The 16,388-nt window shown below is 56.3% G+C and overlaps 5 protein-coding genes across 5 annotated transcripts; 1 reads left to right on the top strand and 4 right to left on the bottom strand.

Moving 5' to 3' along the window:
- Positions 1-1,034: 1,034 nt before the first annotated feature.
- B0H64DRAFT_458288 (uncharacterized protein) lies at positions 1,035-3,572 on the bottom strand (the record flags this gene model as incomplete). The annotated part of the gene is made up of 2 exons (XM_062807406.1): positions 1,035-2,744; positions 2,901-3,572. The coding sequence occupies 2 exons, from the start codon at positions 3,570-3,572 to the stop codon at positions 1,035-1,037; spliced, it is 2,382 nt and encodes a 793-aa protein (XP_062661289.1).
- A 606-nt stretch (positions 3,573-4,178) lies between these two features.
- B0H64DRAFT_373082 (uncharacterized protein) lies at positions 4,179-6,333 on the bottom strand (the record flags this gene model as incomplete). Its single annotated transcript, XM_062802261.1, has 9 exons — positions 4,179-4,229; position 4,307; positions 4,373-4,375; positions 4,419-4,731; positions 4,816-5,223; positions 5,326-5,385; positions 5,454-6,062; positions 6,123-6,191; positions 6,264-6,333. The coding sequence occupies 9 exons, from the start codon at positions 6,331-6,333 to the stop codon at positions 4,179-4,181; spliced, it is 1,584 nt and encodes a 527-aa protein (XP_062661288.1).
- Positions 6,334-7,829: 1,496 nt separating this feature from the next.
- B0H64DRAFT_393012 (UbiA prenyltransferase family-domain-containing protein) lies at positions 7,830-9,510 on the bottom strand. The gene is made up of 2 exons (XM_062803606.1): positions 9,275-9,510; positions 7,830-9,175 (listed from the first exon to the last, which is right to left on the bottom strand). The coding sequence occupies exon 2, from the start codon at positions 9,122-9,124 to the stop codon at positions 7,898-7,900; it is 1,227 nt and encodes a 408-aa protein (XP_062661287.1). The 5' UTR covers positions 9,125-9,175; positions 9,275-9,510; the 3' UTR covers positions 7,830-7,897.
- Positions 9,511-9,597: 87 nt separating this feature from the next.
- On the top strand, positions 9,598-14,304 carry B0H64DRAFT_357864 (uncharacterized protein; the record flags this gene model as incomplete). The annotated part of the gene is made up of 4 exons (XM_062801629.1): positions 9,598-10,079; positions 10,142-13,450; positions 13,487-13,986; positions 14,035-14,304. The coding sequence occupies exons 1-4, from the start codon at positions 9,809-9,811 to the stop codon at positions 14,302-14,304; spliced, it is 4,350 nt and encodes a 1,449-aa protein (XP_062661286.1). The 5' UTR covers positions 9,598-9,808.
- Positions 14,305-14,490: 186 nt separating this feature from the next.
- On the bottom strand, positions 14,491-15,532 carry B0H64DRAFT_393008 (uncharacterized protein). The gene is made up of 2 exons (XM_062803605.1): positions 15,163-15,532; positions 14,491-15,063 (listed from the first exon to the last, which is right to left on the bottom strand). The coding sequence occupies exons 1-2, from the start codon at positions 15,290-15,292 to the stop codon at positions 14,828-14,830; spliced, it is 366 nt and encodes a 121-aa protein (XP_062661285.1). The 5' UTR covers positions 15,293-15,532; the 3' UTR covers positions 14,491-14,827.
- Positions 15,533-16,388: the final 856 nt, after the last annotated feature.

Below are 16,388 nucleotides of genomic sequence, written 5' to 3'. Positions count from 1 at the left end.
CAATAAAACCCGTTTTCTTGTCTAGTGTTTGCCGAGACTATGGATAGACGTGAGCAGAGAAGAGAAAACTACCTAAACTTAGAAACACATTTTCAGTATAGAGAGGCACCTAACGCTTGACACTTCACTCTTTGATTACCGTAGTCCCAACCAACCTGGCGACTCTTCGCTCTTGGCTCCTAGATAGTTGCGCCAGCCACACTAGGATCTTGTCGATTTCCTAGCAGTCTCAGTCCTCTAAAGATTGTTCGGTAATCTAGTCCTCCTTGTGGAGAGTACGATAACTGTTCGGCTTCTTTACAAGCGGTGAATCAACCATGATAGTTAGTGAGCCTTCCATTTCTCATATGCGTCGTCTGGTAAGGCTTCCGGAAACGGATGGTTACCTATCTAACCAATTCCCTACTGTCTCCTTCTTGGCATGGCGGTCATAGAATTCGTCCAGAGAGCGGTTCAGGTCTATATTGTGTCAACGGACATACAATCCGGGTACGTGCCCGGACACCAAATCGCCATGTGTACGACGTTATCACTTCCAACGACGGAATGGTCGAGCCAAAGGCTACCAACCTATTGACCTACACGGGTAAGTTCACAAGAAGTGGAGATCTATGCTGTAGCTCAAAGCCTCAAACTTTCATTCTAGCACCCAACGGAGCATCCATGCGCCCTAACAGCCTATACCAACAATCTCTGGTATCCTGGCGATTCCATGGCAACGATGTCGTCGTGTTCTCGGTCCCCAAGGGTGAGGTCACTCATTCACCAGTGCGATAGTGTACCCCGTCAAACACGCACGCATTTGCGTCCCATTAACAGTCGTGGAAAGACACCAATCTTGCCATTGCCATTGCCATTGTCATTGTCATCGTCATTGTCAATTCCATTGTCATTTCCATTGCCATTGTCAGAGACATCGCGGTGCTTGGTATTGCTAAGTGCTTCCCGCCCTGCGACTTCGTAGAATTTCGTTCCCATACCTACAACAGCACCACCTCCTTCCCCAATTGAATGGCCCACCTAACGCCTGTGGGTCACGGGGCCCGGAGTGCAATCTGGGCATAGCACAAGTCCTCCTGGATGAACCGCTGTACGGCTTGCGCGCGCAAGGGATGGGGCTTCTTCCGGCAGCTGGCGACGGTGATGGCCCGCTCAAAGTCGATGAGCATGATCCTGCCAATCTCGTCGCACCACAATATGTTCGGCCCCCGCACGTCCATGTGGACGACGCCCAGACGGTGCATGTTCTGCACCAGAGGCAGCAGCTGGCGGTCGAGGGCCGCCTGGTCGAGGCCCAGCTCGTCTTTCTTGGCTAGGATGGACTCGCCGCCCCACGAGAGGAAGATCATGTGGATGAGCTGGATGCTGACGTTGTACCGGTACGGCCATTTCAGGTCAACGGCGCCGAGGAAGACAGGGATTCCGCTACCCTGGAGCGTGCGCAGCTGGCGATACATCTTGGCTTCCCTCTTTAGGTGCGGGATAGACTCGGTGGTGGTGGCCTTGGCAACGAATGTGTATCCGTACTCGAGCAAGGTAACCGAGAACAGAACCCCTCGGGCGCCCTGCTTCCACAGTGGTTTGATCCCCTCGTCGAGGGTCCGGTCGAGCTGCTCCGCGACCAGGCGTTGCCAGGTCTCGTGGTCCACCGGATGATGGCACCGGTCGCTCAGGTTCCCTCGGCGATGAAGTGCAACATTGGGACACCGGGAGTCCAAGGTAAATCCGCACACCAAGCCGAGGAGGCACTGTTGGGTGCAATATGAACGCTTTTGGGGGCGGCTACTGGGGCCCTTGTTGGCGTCCGCTGGCGCTTTCTTGCTTCGCTGGGTCTGGCTTCTCGTCTGCGGTCGAAGTGTGTTCGTGGATTCGTCTGTGGCACCGCGATTGTCGTCGTCATGGTCATCGTCCTTGTCCGAAGTGCGACCTCCCGTGCCTTCACCAGCCTCAGTTTGGCAACGGCGCTGCTCCAAAGCCACGACCCCGGCGCTTGTTCCATTGTCGGCTTCGCTCTCGACCTGTGGCGACCGGTCAACGCCAGGATCGTTTTTCGGCGTTGGTGGCGTAAGGCCTGAAGCGGATGGCGTCCTCGATTTCACAGCGTCCTTGTCCTGCTCCTGTGAAATGAGTCGCTCCATCAATTCCCAGTCCATCGCCCACGTCTGGAGACCTTCTGTGGCGTTCTTCCGGACAGCTTGGGACCTTTGCCGTGTCTTCAGAGCCAGGAGCGCGAACGCAAGTACCTGGCTGACGGCCGTACAGGAGCGGCCGTTGGGCCCGTGCTCGGCTACCTCGGCCTTGGGTTCGGCCAGATGAAAGAAGAGGTCGCCCGGGTTGTCCCAGTCGATCTTCAGGAAGACAAAGGCTTCGGTAGTTGTCAGGTAACTGTACTCGAGTCCATTCTCGATCATATAGTGGTATGTTTGAGTAATGGCGGCTGCAACTAGCCTGTCCGAGACATACTTGAGATGGTCGTCGGCTTGTGTGGCGCGGGGAACCGTCTGTCGATTGACGACTTCGGTACGAATGTCCATCTCCCGGAGCCCTAGCCGGAGATGGCGTGCGGTGAGCTTATGGGGAGCCTTGTACTCGACGACGAAAGCGATGGCACGTCCCTCCAAGTTATCGGGGTCGTCGACATCTGGCGAGAACACGGCGACTTGGTCAGGCCGAGTCTTGGCCTTCGATTTTCCGGTCTGGTCTTTCTGGTTAGTTTTCCCCTTGTCTTTCTGGTTAGCTTTCCCCTTGGGTTTCCCATTGGTTTTCCCCTTGGTTTTCCCCTTAGCTTTCCGTTTAGTTTTCCGTCTAGTTTTCCGCTCGGGTTCCCGGCTGTTCCCTTGGCTGCCTCCCTCATCCTCGTTGTTCCTGTCGGCTGCATCACCCGCATCATCGGCCGGTACGTGATTCTCAAACACGAGCTGGCTGATGATACCAAGCGCGGCCTTGACCGACGGCCTTTTGACCGCTTCCGAAATAATGGCCGAAACCGGGTACTGAATGGCGATGTTCTGCGCTGCGACAACGTCGGCTTCGTTGGCAAGCCTTCGGCGAACAACCTTTGCAAGAGTGGGGATTTCGTTTGCCCTTGGAAAAGCCCGTTCTTCACCAAAGACCGTGTGGATCTCCCCAAGTATTTCCTTTTGCCCTTCCAGGAAGTCTGACCAAGGCATCAGTCTCGAGGGGCACCACTTGTCAGCCGGGTTCGTGAGCCCGCCTTTTGATGTCAAGCTCTTGTTTGTTTCCACCCAGATTGTATCGTGCAACCACTGTTGGCAGAGATCCAAGAATTCTCCTAGCGTGGTCAGCCGCAGCTCAAGATCAAGACGCCGCTTGGCTTCCTCGGCGATTCTTTCTGCCTTGAGTCGTTGTTCGTGGTTTTCCTCGGCGGCCTTTTTTGCTTTTTCGGCGACTTCTTTCGCTTCCTTGGTGGCTTGTTCTGCCTTTAGTCGTTGTTCGTGGTCTTTATTGGCGCGTTTTCGCTCTCTTTCTATGTTGTCGTCAAATTCACGCTGCCGTCGTTCGAAATCGCGAATCCGGCTCCTTAGCCTCTCAACTTCGTCCTGTTGATCCATGTTATTGGTGGTAGAAATACGATATGAAAATGAATCAGTGGTGTTGGTGTCAAGGCCGGACCCTAAGGGCCTCGGCTTTATACCTCTGGCAACCATTTCGTGAAGCTCGGAGGCTGGTCGGTCTGGGTTGAACAACAGGATGATGTGTGGTGCGAACAACACTGGTGCTCGGGGAACACTTGGTGGGGTGGGAAATGTGGGTGAATTTGAAGGGAAGAGGCATTCACTTGCCTGCGTAAGGCACGAGCGGCGGAGACATCGGATGGATAACTGGCAAGTCTCTGTTTTCCATTTCTGAACAAGGTGGCGACGGAAAGCGATGCCGAGGGCTAAGCGAACTCCCCATTGAACAGAACCCAAAGCAAGAGACATCCCATAGTGTGGAAGATACAATCCGAGCTCAAGAAGAGATTGCGACCCCGGCCGAACAAGAGTCCTTGAAGCATAACCAACGAGAAGAGAAGTCGAATAATGGCAATGGCAATGATAATGGTAACGGCAATGGAAATGGCAATAGAAATGGCAATGGTAACGGCAATGGCTACGGTATTGGAAATGAACCGATCTACACTACTGTAGAACCTAGAAGAGAGGCTATAATATGAATTAAACCGGCTCGTCTCTGGTGTACAAGTTATTCAGACTTGCCACTACATGCTGGAGGGCCGCGTTACATACGGCTGTGTCACCACTGGTGAGCCACCACATATATAGCTTAAAGCAAGTATACATACACTGTAACCAGAATACATGTTAAATACATCCCAACAATACAACCCGAAACACCCTGTAACACCTACTATCTACAAGTTGGCTAGGTACATACCTAGACATACTGCCCCTTACATCCTCGCTTTCCCCAACTCCCCGGCCACATCCTCCACACCCTCTACAGCCTCCAGCACACCCTCCCCCTCGTCCCCATAATAAGAAGCCCGACTAATACCCTCCACATCAAACCCGCGATCAATAAACATCGTATTCCGCACTCTCGTAGCCTCCGCCACTGCCGCAGCCGCCTGGTCAGCCGACATCAGATCATGGTCCAGTAGCGGAAACATGCGCGCATCCATCTCCGACGGATCACCGTCCACTCGCTGCTCCTCTGGCTCAGCACCAGAAACGTGCTGGTAAACACCCAGCTCGGCACCGCCTGAACCTTTACACACACACACGCTCTCAGTCAGCCAACTCACACTTCATCTCATCTCATCACCATAAAGGGAGAACACGGGGGACTCACCCAACGCCGCCTCGGCCTCATACGGGCTCATCACGGGGTAATACGTAAACCGCCCCGTCGAAAACACAGACGAGTCCCTCACACCCGGAACCTGAGCCTGAACCGGCGCTGGAGCCGGCGCGGGTGCCCGGACCGGTGCCCGAATCGGCCCCACAGTCGGAGCCAGCGTCGGGAGCGAGATTGAGATCGGGGCGGGGGACACGGCGGCGGCAACAAAGGGGCCGGGGAGGAATGATGGGGCGACGGCGGCGGGGGCGGGGCGCATGGTGGCAGCAGCCACAGGTCGTGGTGTGGGACGGGGCCGGGGCCGGGAGCCGACGGGCGGGCCGGTCTGGCCGGCGCGGTGGGCGCTGGCCGGGTTGACGGCTAGGACGGCGCTGGGGCGGTTGGGGGTTTCCCAGTTGTGGACTGTGTGTTTTGGGGGAAAGGGGGTTGGGGTTAGTGGGTTGTTATTTGGTTTGGTTTGAGTTTGGGTGGGTTATGGGAGTGAAAGGGGGGGTAGGGACTTACGGAAGGGCGGCGGCGCAGGGTAGCCGTATGGACTGTCTGGTTCGAGGTCGCGCAGTAAGGCTAGGGCTTGGGGGTGGGTGTTAATGGCGGTTTGATAGTACAGAGTGGTGGGTGTGAGGCAGGCTTACACGGCTGAGGGGATTCGTTGTAGCGCCAGCCCGGTGAGGAACTTATGCTCACGGCTGATCGGTGGGCGGTAGGAGCCGACGGGACCAATCGCGGCGGTGGCGGCGACACGGGCAGAGATTGGGGAGGCGGGAACAAGGAGTAAGTGGGTGCCACGTACGGTGCCGGGGTTGACGGCGTACGGGCAGGGCGCGATCTGCCTCCCACAGACTGCGCAAGTTGGCGCGAGACTTCTTGCTGCCACTCTTCCTGGAGCCACTCTTCTTGCTGTGCTCTGGGAGCTGAGGGCAGAGCTGAGATTGGCGACCGGTTTGGCAGCGGCGGAACCGGACCCCGGGAGTGACCAGAGCGGCCCTCGTCAATCGGGGCTAGACTGCCTAGCTGACGCTGGTTTCCGGGGGCACTCGCGCAGCGAGATCGGGAAGGGCGGGTTTTGGGCAAGGGCAGGGAGTTGCCGCTCAGGACATCTGGGACTCGGGGGGTCCGTCGATTCTGGGCGAGAGCGGCGGGGATAGGCGGAGAACGAGTCGGAGGTGGTGGTATACTGTTGGCACTACCCCGAGATGATGTCGAGCCGCCCCGGGTCCTCGACATGGGGAAGTCGGCGCCCCCTAGTGGTGTATAAGTCAGCTTCTGAAACCGGTAACACTTGATGATTGCCTGTTACTCACGCCCAACGTCACCTAGCGATTGCTCAATGTCCTTGATTGCTTGTGTGGTAAGAATCTGTGATTCTCGGACTGGTGGGTCGTTAGTTTGACAGTCGACCTCTCAGAGATGAGGAAACGAATAACAACACTCCCAAGTCTTACTCTTTTCTGGAGCCTCCATGTCATCAGTACCCATTGAAGGAGCGGCTCGGTGTTGGAAAGTCGACTCCATGTGATCTAGAAGATAAATCACAGCTGGATGGGCCAAAAAGTCTGGGGATTGGAACCAGAGAAGTAAACAAAGCGAGAGCGGGTAGGAAACTCTAGGAGAAGTTGGTGTGCTTGAGTAAGACTGGGAGCACAGAGTAGCTAGAGCAACCAGGGTAATCCAGAGAAATAAAACCAAAAGGATGAATTACCCTTCCCGAGGAGGACGCGACTTCCGGCGTTCAACTTGGTTGCCATAGGCCTAGTAGTAGCGTCTTTTGTAACGCGTCAGGTTCGGACCGATATTGAGTTGTTTCCCTTTTCGCACGGCTCATGAGTGGCATCTATTTGCAACAACCAGTATCTCAGGACTTTCTATCTACTGTTCCCTCTGGCATGCACTCGGGGCTGTTCAGTATCATCGAACTTGTTCAGTGGCAGGGTAAGCCCTATGCACTGCCCTACACGGTATCCTACATGTTAGGTCCTCTCATCACAGTCTTAATCCCTTTCGTCTATCTCACCAATAAATCGGGTAATTTTAGTTCCCTTACATTGTTCACGTTTTCACCCCATTGTTTATTACCCCCTGAAAAGAGAACCCAGCCCTACCCAAACACCGCCTTAAACCACCCCACAAAAGCCATATTGTGAATCCTCAATGATCTGGAGGTGGCCAAGATACCTCAGTTTATACTTACTTAATCAATGATCAATTATTCACTGAGCTGGATTGCATCCCGATAGAAAAGCCTCACATCACCCGTCCCATCCCCGCTTTTTACCCCTTTTGAGGGTACCCTGGCCATTACTTACGAGCAGCCAGACCATAAGCTTATTTTTACGAATTGTGTGTCCCAAGATCGGCCTGGTGAATACCAGGCCATGCCTAAGCTTATTCCTACGTATCTATCGTTTACCCCAAAGCCAGCTTGATAGATGTCCGGACAACAAGTTTAAATTTACCGCCCATCCCACTCTGCCTCTCGGAGAGTTTAACATATATTTAGTTCTCTGGCCGCCTTTCCATACCTCGAGTCGCTTGGTCAGGTACCGAGGCAGGTTCCTCAAAGTACATACTGACTGGTAAGAATAACCATCCTGCCATCTCGCCATGGTAGTCCCGTCACTGACCACCCCGGTGAAGACCCTCTCCCCTTTCTACTGTCAACTCCATCTTCGAAACCGCTGGTAGTCGTCGAGATGTGTTCCCTGATTCTCCGCATCATGCACCCTTGCCGTGGCTGTGGGAAGTCGAGGATTGATCGAGATATAACCGTGCCATGTTCCAAAGCGCCACTCGCGCCTCCAGACTGGGCATGCTGTGGCCTTGAGAGACTCTCGCGACGTCGCCCAGTCGAGGTTCACTGGGTCGACCCCGCCTACTGTCACTATTGCCGGTTCCAAGAGTTTGCGGCGGCTATCTATCTCGACCGGGTAGTAGGTGTGCGGGAGGAGTCAGCGGCCGGAAGAAGGGGGGCAGGAGGGAAGAGTTGACGTCAGCGCGGAGAAGCGGTATGCTTTGAGAGAATATATTACACACATACATACAACCAGCATACAAGCCTAAACAAGCACAATACAATACATCACGTCGACTCTTCGTCATCTCGCTCGACATACCGCACAAGGTAGTCAGCCGACAGCCCCAAGGTGATGACCCCTCCCGTGATCCAGCACCCGTTGACGAACCACCACCAGCAGTCCTTCACGCTCTTGAGGTTGACCCGCTTAATCATGATCCCCAGCGTGACCAGCGCGCCGCCGCAACTCCCGACAAAGAAGGCCGGTCCGGCGCCCGTCGCAATGCCCGCACCGGCCAGCAGCGCGACCTGGGCGACGGCGAGGCCCGAGAGCACCTGCTTGGTCTCGCGGTCGTGCTTGAGGGCGATGCTCTTGATGCCGGCCTTGGCGTCGTCCTTGATGTCCATGTGGGCGTAGATCATGTCATACAGCACCGTCCAGGCGACGTTGGAGGCGTACAGGAGGCCCGCGGCGGCCTGGGCGGGCGCGTGGTGCAGCAGGTCGACCCCCAGCGCGGGGAAGCCCATGATGGCGCCCCACGAGAAGGTCAGCCCCAGCACGAACTGTGGGTAGTAGGTCACGCGCTTGGCCAGCGGGTAGGTCGCCACCAGCAGCAGGCTGGGGGTCGCGTAAAAGAAGCACGACAGCGGGAACTGCAGCAGCACCGCCAGCCCCGTCAGCAGCTGCGCCCCCGTGAAGACCACGCCCTGGAAGGGGGTCACGGCGCCCCGCGCGATCGGCCGCAGCCGCGTGCGCGCCACGTGCGGGTCCAGGTTGCGGTCCCAGAGGTCGTTGATGGTGCAGCCCGCGCCGCGCATGACGACGGCGCCCGCGAGGAAGAGGAGGGAGGTTCCCAGGACGGTGAGCGGCGGGGTCATGGGGAAGGCGAGCGGGGCCGCTAAAAGGGTCGAGAAGATGCAGGGGAAGTAGAGATAGTAGGAGCCCGTCGGCTTGTCGAGGCGGATCAGTTCCGCGTATGGGACCCATGACCGGGGGAGCATGGATAAGAGGCCGGTTTGGGGAGGGGTATAAGGTTGTGGTGTGGCTTCGGTGGGCGTGGAGGGTGTAGAAAGGGTGGTGGTTACCGTGGAGAGGAGCTTGGTGGTGGTGTGGTAGGCGATGAGGGAACGTGGGGGATGGCCGGTGTGAGTTTCAAGGGCGAGCCGTCGAGGTGCTGAGAGGACCCATGATGTTCGAATCGACAGCCGGGGATGCCATGGCTTGTGGGGGTTGGTTGTTTGTGAGAGCGCATGCCGTAACGGCAACCTCGGAAGTATGCGGCAGCTAGACATCCCGATCTCGATCTGCCGGCAACGAGTCTCTTGAATAACTTCTTGAGCCTCCTACAATTGTTTTAGTTCCAATGAGCCCACCAATTGAAGAGAACAAATAAAGGGAAAAAAGAAGGAGGAAACAACGAAGAAAAGAGGAAACCGACTCACTCACTCACTTCAATTACTCACACAATCTACAAAAGCCGTTCTTCCTTATCTTGCAAGTTCAATACCAAACCTTGGTAATGAACGGCCGGCTCATTCTAAGCAGCGGGTCATTCCATCCCCTCCTTATTTTCCGAATTTACTGTGGGAGAAGAACACTTTCACATGCTTCAGAGGTTGACGAGAGCCTCGACAGCAAATTTCTGCCCCACAAGGACGGGAAGGGAAGGGAAGCTCTCAGGCTCCCCAAGCTCAAAGCTGCTTGATTCTGCGTTTTATTGGTCAGCCCTGCCCCACCAAGTTTTTCAATCGCCAATTCCCCCTCGCCCATTTCATCCAGACGCGCTTTCTGACATACGATCTCAGAACTCGCGTTTCTTGCATCAAACCGAGCCCCGCCGATCCCGGAACATCGCAACCCGCTCCGGCGCTGAGGAGGTTGCCACCTATGTAGCTCATACTTCGACGACAACTTCACCGGCTTTCCATCCTCGGTTTGCGATTCCATAGACGCACACCGGCGTCGCATTCGCCGCGATGCCGATCGCGCAGCATCCCCAAGCCAAATTCGATCCGATCCCGCCGGATTTCGATTTACACTCGGTCGTGGAGAGGACCCCGAACTTCCACTGGGTACTACGCATCTCGGCTGCGCAAATCAGGAACATTGGGCCCCAGGAATTCGAGAGACTGGTGTTCCTTCACGTAATACACGGTGGGAAGCCGCTAGTTATCGAGAAATGGAACGACCGGTTGCCCAAGTCGCTCTTCAGCGCAGAATGGCTAGAGTCAACATACGACAAGAAACGTGAGGGACCATCCATTTAGCGCACTTTCGCGCGTTGTATTAGGTAGCTGACAACCAAGCAGCCGAGAATGTTCGCGACGTCGTCGGGCAGACTGACATCCCCATGTCTATGGGCCACTACCTCCGGTCGATGAAGACGCTCACGAACCAGTGGACACCTAACAATTACCGCGATGAGCGACGCCAGCGACTCTACCTCAAAGACATCGACTGCCCGCCGGAGTGGCAGGAGTACCTGCAGAAAGTCATCCCCCCGAACCTCTACTACATGAACGCGAATGTCGACGAGCGGGCCGGGAAAGGGCGCGGCGACGACATGGGCATATTTCAAGAGGGACGGTCCGCCGCACCTGCGGGTGATCTGATGAGCAGCCTGCCTGAAGAGATGCGCGCTCAGAATCTCATGTGCTACATCGGCCACGAGGGCACTTACACCCCGGCGCATCGAGAAATGTGCGCCAGCTTGGGCCAGAATATCATGGTGGACGCCTCTGGCGAGGAGAACGGAGAGCGGCCGGGAAGCTCGATATGGTTCATGACCGAGACGAAGGACCGCGAAGTCGTGAGGGAATACTTCCTGTCCATGCTGGGACACGATATCGAAATCGAGAAGCATTTTGCCCAGGTAAACGCCTGGAAGAAGGCCACCTTTCCTGTGTATGTCGTCGAACAAAAGGTGGGAGACTTCATCCTTGTTCCCCCCCTCGCTCCTCACCAAGTTTGGAACCGCGGCACCAGGACCATCAAGGTCGCATGGAACCGAACGACGGCCGAAACTCTACAGTTGGCGCTGCACGAAGCACTGCCAAAGGCAAGGCTCGTCTGCCGAGACGAGCAGTACAAGAACAAGGCCATGCTCTTCTACACCCTGGAGAAGTACTGCAAGGAAATGGTGGATACGGAGAAGACAGCCGACATTGGCTTGCTCGGGTTCGGTCAAGACCTCATTAAGAACTCGACCAGGATGAAGCAGATGGCGGCTGATTTCAAGTCGCTTTTCAATCTCTTCACCGAGGTTCTCCTCGACGAAATGTTCGCGACAAGGGAAAAGGAGATCGACTACATCGAGTTCGACTCCAACATCACTTGCTCCTACTGCAGAGCAAACATCTTCAACCGCTTCCTGACCTGCAAACACTGCGTACGGCAGCTCGTCAACGGAGACGAAGACACATACGACATTTGCATGGAGTGCTACGCCATGGGCCGCTCGTGTTTTTGCGTCTCCAATCTCAGCTGGTGCGAGCAGTGGCACTGGTCTGATTTGGTCGACCGGTACGAATCTTGGCGAGCATTGATCATTAAGAACGATGGTTTCGTCAGCTTTGACAGTTCGCCCCTCCCGTTGGAGCTCGCAAGAAGAAAGTTGGGCAAGAAGTCAGTTGCCCAAATCTGCCAGGAGCAACTCCGGATGCGGCCCTGGAAGGACATTACCCAGGCGAAGGAGCCATCCGAGCCCGAGTCAGATATCGAGGTCGATGACAATGGCCGGCCGAAAAAGAAGAAGAAGAGGAAGGCCAAGAAGGGCGACGTGTACCGTTGCCACGTCTGCCAGCACAAAGACTACAACTACAAGTTAGCCTTCTGCACGAATGAGGCTTGCCATGACGCGTATTGTTTCGGCGTGCTTTACAGGGCCTTCGACATGATGCCGCAGGAGGTGGTGCAGAACGAACAATGGCAATGTCCCAAATGCCTCAAAATTTGCAACTGCGCCGCCTGCCGCCGGGCTGGGAACGGCGTTCCCTACATTCCCAAGACGACGCTGCTCGGACATGATACCCGCCGAATCGCAGACGACCGCAGCGTTGAGACTTTGGTCGACTTCCGCGTTCACAACTTGTCCTGGCTCAAGAGTGTGGGTGACGAGAGTCGAAGTCTGTCGAGCAAGCGAATGCAGAGACTGCAACAAGCGGCCGAGGCGGAAAAGGCGAAGCAAGCCGATATGCCCAACCAAGTACCCACCCTGCCGGACGGCGCGCTGGCCGAAAGTCTGGATGCCGCTATGCTGCAGCATGCTGCCAACGGCCACCACGATCAGACCGGGACCCTTGGCCCTGGAGTTGCGCCCATGGGAGAATACGCCGTGCCTCAAGGCGTAGTCGATGGGCATCAACAAAACGGCGACCACGCAGGCCCCGCTGCCGTGGCTGACATGTCTATGGGTGTGACCCAAGATCAGTCCTCGTATCCAGACCCCTCGGGGCTCGGCCGCGAAAGGATGCTCGGCATGGGTTACTACGAGCAAGACGACAGCCCTGACAAGATTCTCTTTGACCCGTATCAGATGCCTTCAACAGAGGCTTTGGTGGCGGATGACGAGCCTGAGATTTCCGAATACCACAAGAAACAACTTCGGATCACGAAGCGACGGGCTCGGCAGGAAGAAGACGACGATCCGGACTTCCAAGGGCCACGCTCTCACCACAGAAAGAAACCCAGGCTTGAACCCGAGCCCCAGCGCGACGCCCAGGAAGTTGCGTTGAGCAACATGGACCCCGCCTTGTTTGGCGGTGACGAGACGATGCTTGACGCCCCTACAGAAGAAGCTGAGCCTGTCCAACCCGAAGCGCCGGCAGAGACCTCGCAACAAATACCCGAGCCAGCTGACGGGGCTCAAGAGACAAGTGAACCGCAGGGATACTCCCCCAACCGGCCAGCGCTCCGACACGCGCGGCCGAAGATATCGTACATCGACGATGAGAACGGAGAGGAGGAGTTCAACGACATATTGATTCCTCGTTCGCAGCGGCCACCAGCGGGTATCTCGAACTACGACCCAGAACAGGCTAGAAAGGACCCGCTCGATCTAGCGTCGGCGGCTATCTTCTCTATGACTGGCAGCTCCACGTCAGCTGCCCGGGCCACCACTGCGCCAGCGCCACCTCCTAAGAAGCGAGGTCGGCCACGGAAGTCGGAGGTCTCGGGAGCTCAGAGTGCAGCTCCAAATCATGAACCAGAGAAGCCGACAAAGCGGCGTGGACGGCCTCCCAAAGCGCAGCCTTCACTTGATGCGGGCCTTGAAAACGAAGACACCGCTGATCTTGACGCTCAGCTCGCGCAGCAGCTCGACGGCTTTGACGATGAAGGCGAGGTCATCAACACGGAGACAGCGCCTCTGGATGGGACGGCAGGACCTACAGGGCCGAGGAAACGCGGTCGTCCGCCACGCAAATCCCAGCCTGAAGCCCCCTCCAAAAGACCAGGGCTGGCCGTGGAATTGCCCTCGCAGCCCCTTCTGTCTATGGCTGAAAGAATGCGTCTTAAGGGCAAGAAGTTTAAAATTGGTCAACGAAAGGGATTAGCGGGTGCAGCGACCACCGCTCCAGCGAGAGAAACCGATAGAGAGAGCAGCCCTCCGGAGGCCGAGCGTCGATCCGCCGAACCTTCTCTTCCCCAAGAAGCAGCAACCCCCAAACCGGCCGCTAGAGGCAGAGGCAGACCCAGGGAGGAGGCCGCTCGTGACGGAACAGAGAGCGCAGACGACGACTTTGATCCTGCCGCTGAGGAGGAAGCGGTCTCGGACGAAGCACGCAGCCCATCTCCGCCCGTGTATGACGAACCCGAACCGGTCCTAGAGGCAGAGCCCGAGTCACTCCTGGAGGCAGAGCCTGAGCCTTCCCCGCCGAGCATCTCTGCAACACCGCCTCCAGCGTCATCTCTGACTGCACAGATGGTTTCCCACTCACCGTCCCCTGAACAGGAACCCGAACCCGAACCCGAACAGGAACTCGAGTCCGAACCCTCCCCGCCTGTCGAACCCTCCCCACCCGTCGAACCCTCCCTGCCCACCGAACCATCACCATCTCCAGAACCATCACCCCCGCCGTCACCACCGCGACTCCCGTCCGGCCCGACCATAGTTAGGTTATTGGACTCGGACGAGGAGGACGACTATTACGGCGGGGTTGGCGGACACGGCGGCGGGAGCGAGGAATACTCGACCGACGGCGAGGAGAGCGCGTCACGGTCGGGGTCCGGGTCGGGGTCCGGGTTGGGGCATGAAGACGAGGTCGGTGACGGCGCCGTGACGGGTGCCCTGGAGCCGAGTGATTCGGACTCGAGCGAGGAGGGGGATATACCCGCGGGGCCTGGTCTGGCGAGTCGCGGGCGGGGCGTGGCTGTGAGAGGGATGGGTGTGGCTACGAGAGGGAGAGGGCGGCCGAGGGGGGGCGGAAGGGGAAGGGGAAGGGGGCGGGGGAGAGGACGGGGGGTGGCGGTGTGAGTTGGGGGAGTCTAGTTTGATATTACGGTGTGTGCTGGGTTACCCAGTTGACTTGGTTGGGAATGGAATGGAAGGGATATCAGCATTGAGCGACGGGCGTCCTGGGCATAACGGGTTGAGTATAATTTTGGTGTTCAGATGCTCGCCTGGTTTCTATCGCGGCAGCACAATGGCTTGGGTGTGTGTCTTGGGAGAACAATCGAATCATCGGATATTGCAGTCTGTCAGTCTATGATCCTTCTTTTTGACGCAAGGCGCTGAGCAAAACGGAACTCCTTTGATGCCTGGAATATATATACAATCCCTCCTCTCGGGACTCTTTTCCCAACCCCCATTCCGCTCACCCACATCACCCAGATAATCCTACTCTGCTTGAACCACCAAAGTCAGCCAACCACCACAATCACACGCATCACCACCCACTCAAAGGTTCCCACTCAAACCCCGTCCAGAACGAGCCAGCCGAACAAAAGAGATAAACTAAAAACCGAACGGAAGAAGAAGAACCAAAAAAAAAGAAATTTCACAAACCATCCCGCATACTCGTCCCCTGCTTGGTCGTCTCCTCGGCCCTTCCTTTCGTCTGCTCCTGCAGCCGCTTCATGGCCGCCTCCCCGGCCTCCTTGGGCCCCATCCGGTCCGCCTTGACGCTCTCCTCGCTCACCGACGCCAGCTCGGGCTTCCAGTGGCCCTCGCCCTTCTTCTGCTTGGCGAGCGAGTCCTGCTTGTGTTTCTCGTAGTCTGTCGAGTTGGGGTCCGCTGTTGGTTGGGGGAAAAGGGGGTTGTTAGTTTTATTTTCTTTTGCTGGTTGCTGGGCTTTCTTTAAGGAGGGGGGGGGGGGTTGAAGGGGTGACGTACTGGAGGCGGATTCTTTGAGGGCCGCTTGCGGTGTTTGGGTGAAGCCCCGGCGCGCGGCAGTGGTGGGAACGGAGAGGACGGAGGGCCGGAGGGCCTTGGTGGCCGTGTTGAGAAGGGCACGAGCGGACATGTTGGTAGTGAGAGTCGAGAAATGTGTTACGTTGATGGATGGTTTATGTACTAGCTTAAAGTCGCCGTGTTTTTGGTGACAGTGGCTTTTTGGTAGTGATTTGAGAACCAATTAGACAGATAATTGTCAATTGGTGATTTTCTGATTTATTGAAGCAGAGTAAAATCCCGAGCTACTCGAGATACAATTCCAGCTTGCTCAGGCAGATGAGGTGATGAGGCAGCTTTTCTCAATGAGAGGGGTGAATGAGACGTCGGCAGTTGCGATGACGTCACCGAGTGTCACTGAGTGGGAGCTTGCCTTTCGCACACATTTTCCGGGCCTTCATCACTGAACTGCAGTCACCTCCAGGGCTGGTGGTTCCACTGCACGTCATTAATGAGCATTTGGCCTTGCTTGCCTCATCAATTTACCTTCACGCATCATTGTGGATGCATGCGAGGGAGTATGTTTGTGTACACGATCGTGTACGAAGTATTGTATTGCTGCTGCCATGCCCCTCGGTGCGTTCGGTCATGTGCATGCAACATTGTAGAACAGAGAACCTGGTGTAATCTGTACCCATTCAGATAAGTCGGTGTTTTAGCAAATTTGCGTAGGGTCACCGTCGAGGTCCCCAGGCCTAGGTTTTACCAAACGAATTGACTATTCTACACTCAGTCAGCTTGCAATGCGTTTTGAGCCGGAGTTAAATGCAATGAGACATTTGCTGATCCCGGACGCCGAACTCAAACCCTCCGAAAAAACGCGGCCACATCTCATCTCGGTGGTCGGAATCGAAGCCGGGCCCGATGTTTTATGTTTACGACAATCAACACGATGACGGAGGGTCCGGCCCGGCCTGGCCGTCTCGGCCGGGGAGTCGCAACCGCCATACGTTGCTCGCCCGCCTGTTTCCGTCCAGCGACCCGAAACCGAGGCCGGCCGGCCGATGTAATAATTGGGACTTCGTTGGTATACTGTGTAACGAAAAACAAGCCAAGTCTCGTGCCTCAAAAAAGTCCGCGGAGGTTTATCAGGTGACAAGCTGCTGACTCGTCTGGAGATCAGGGGAATGGAATGAGCTTGGCACGGGATACACTGCCATTCTCGTGAT

This window comes from Chaetomium fimeti (genome assembly GCF_033439085.1).
Source record: "Chaetomium fimeti strain CBS 168.71 chromosome Unknown B0H64scaffold_3, whole genome shotgun sequence".
NCBI classification, from domain to species: Eukaryota; Fungi; Ascomycota; class Sordariomycetes; order Sordariales; family Chaetomiaceae; genus Chaetomium; species Chaetomium fimeti.
The sequence above is the reverse complement of the archived record's forward strand: the minus strand, read 5'-3'. Positions and strand labels throughout refer to the sequence as shown.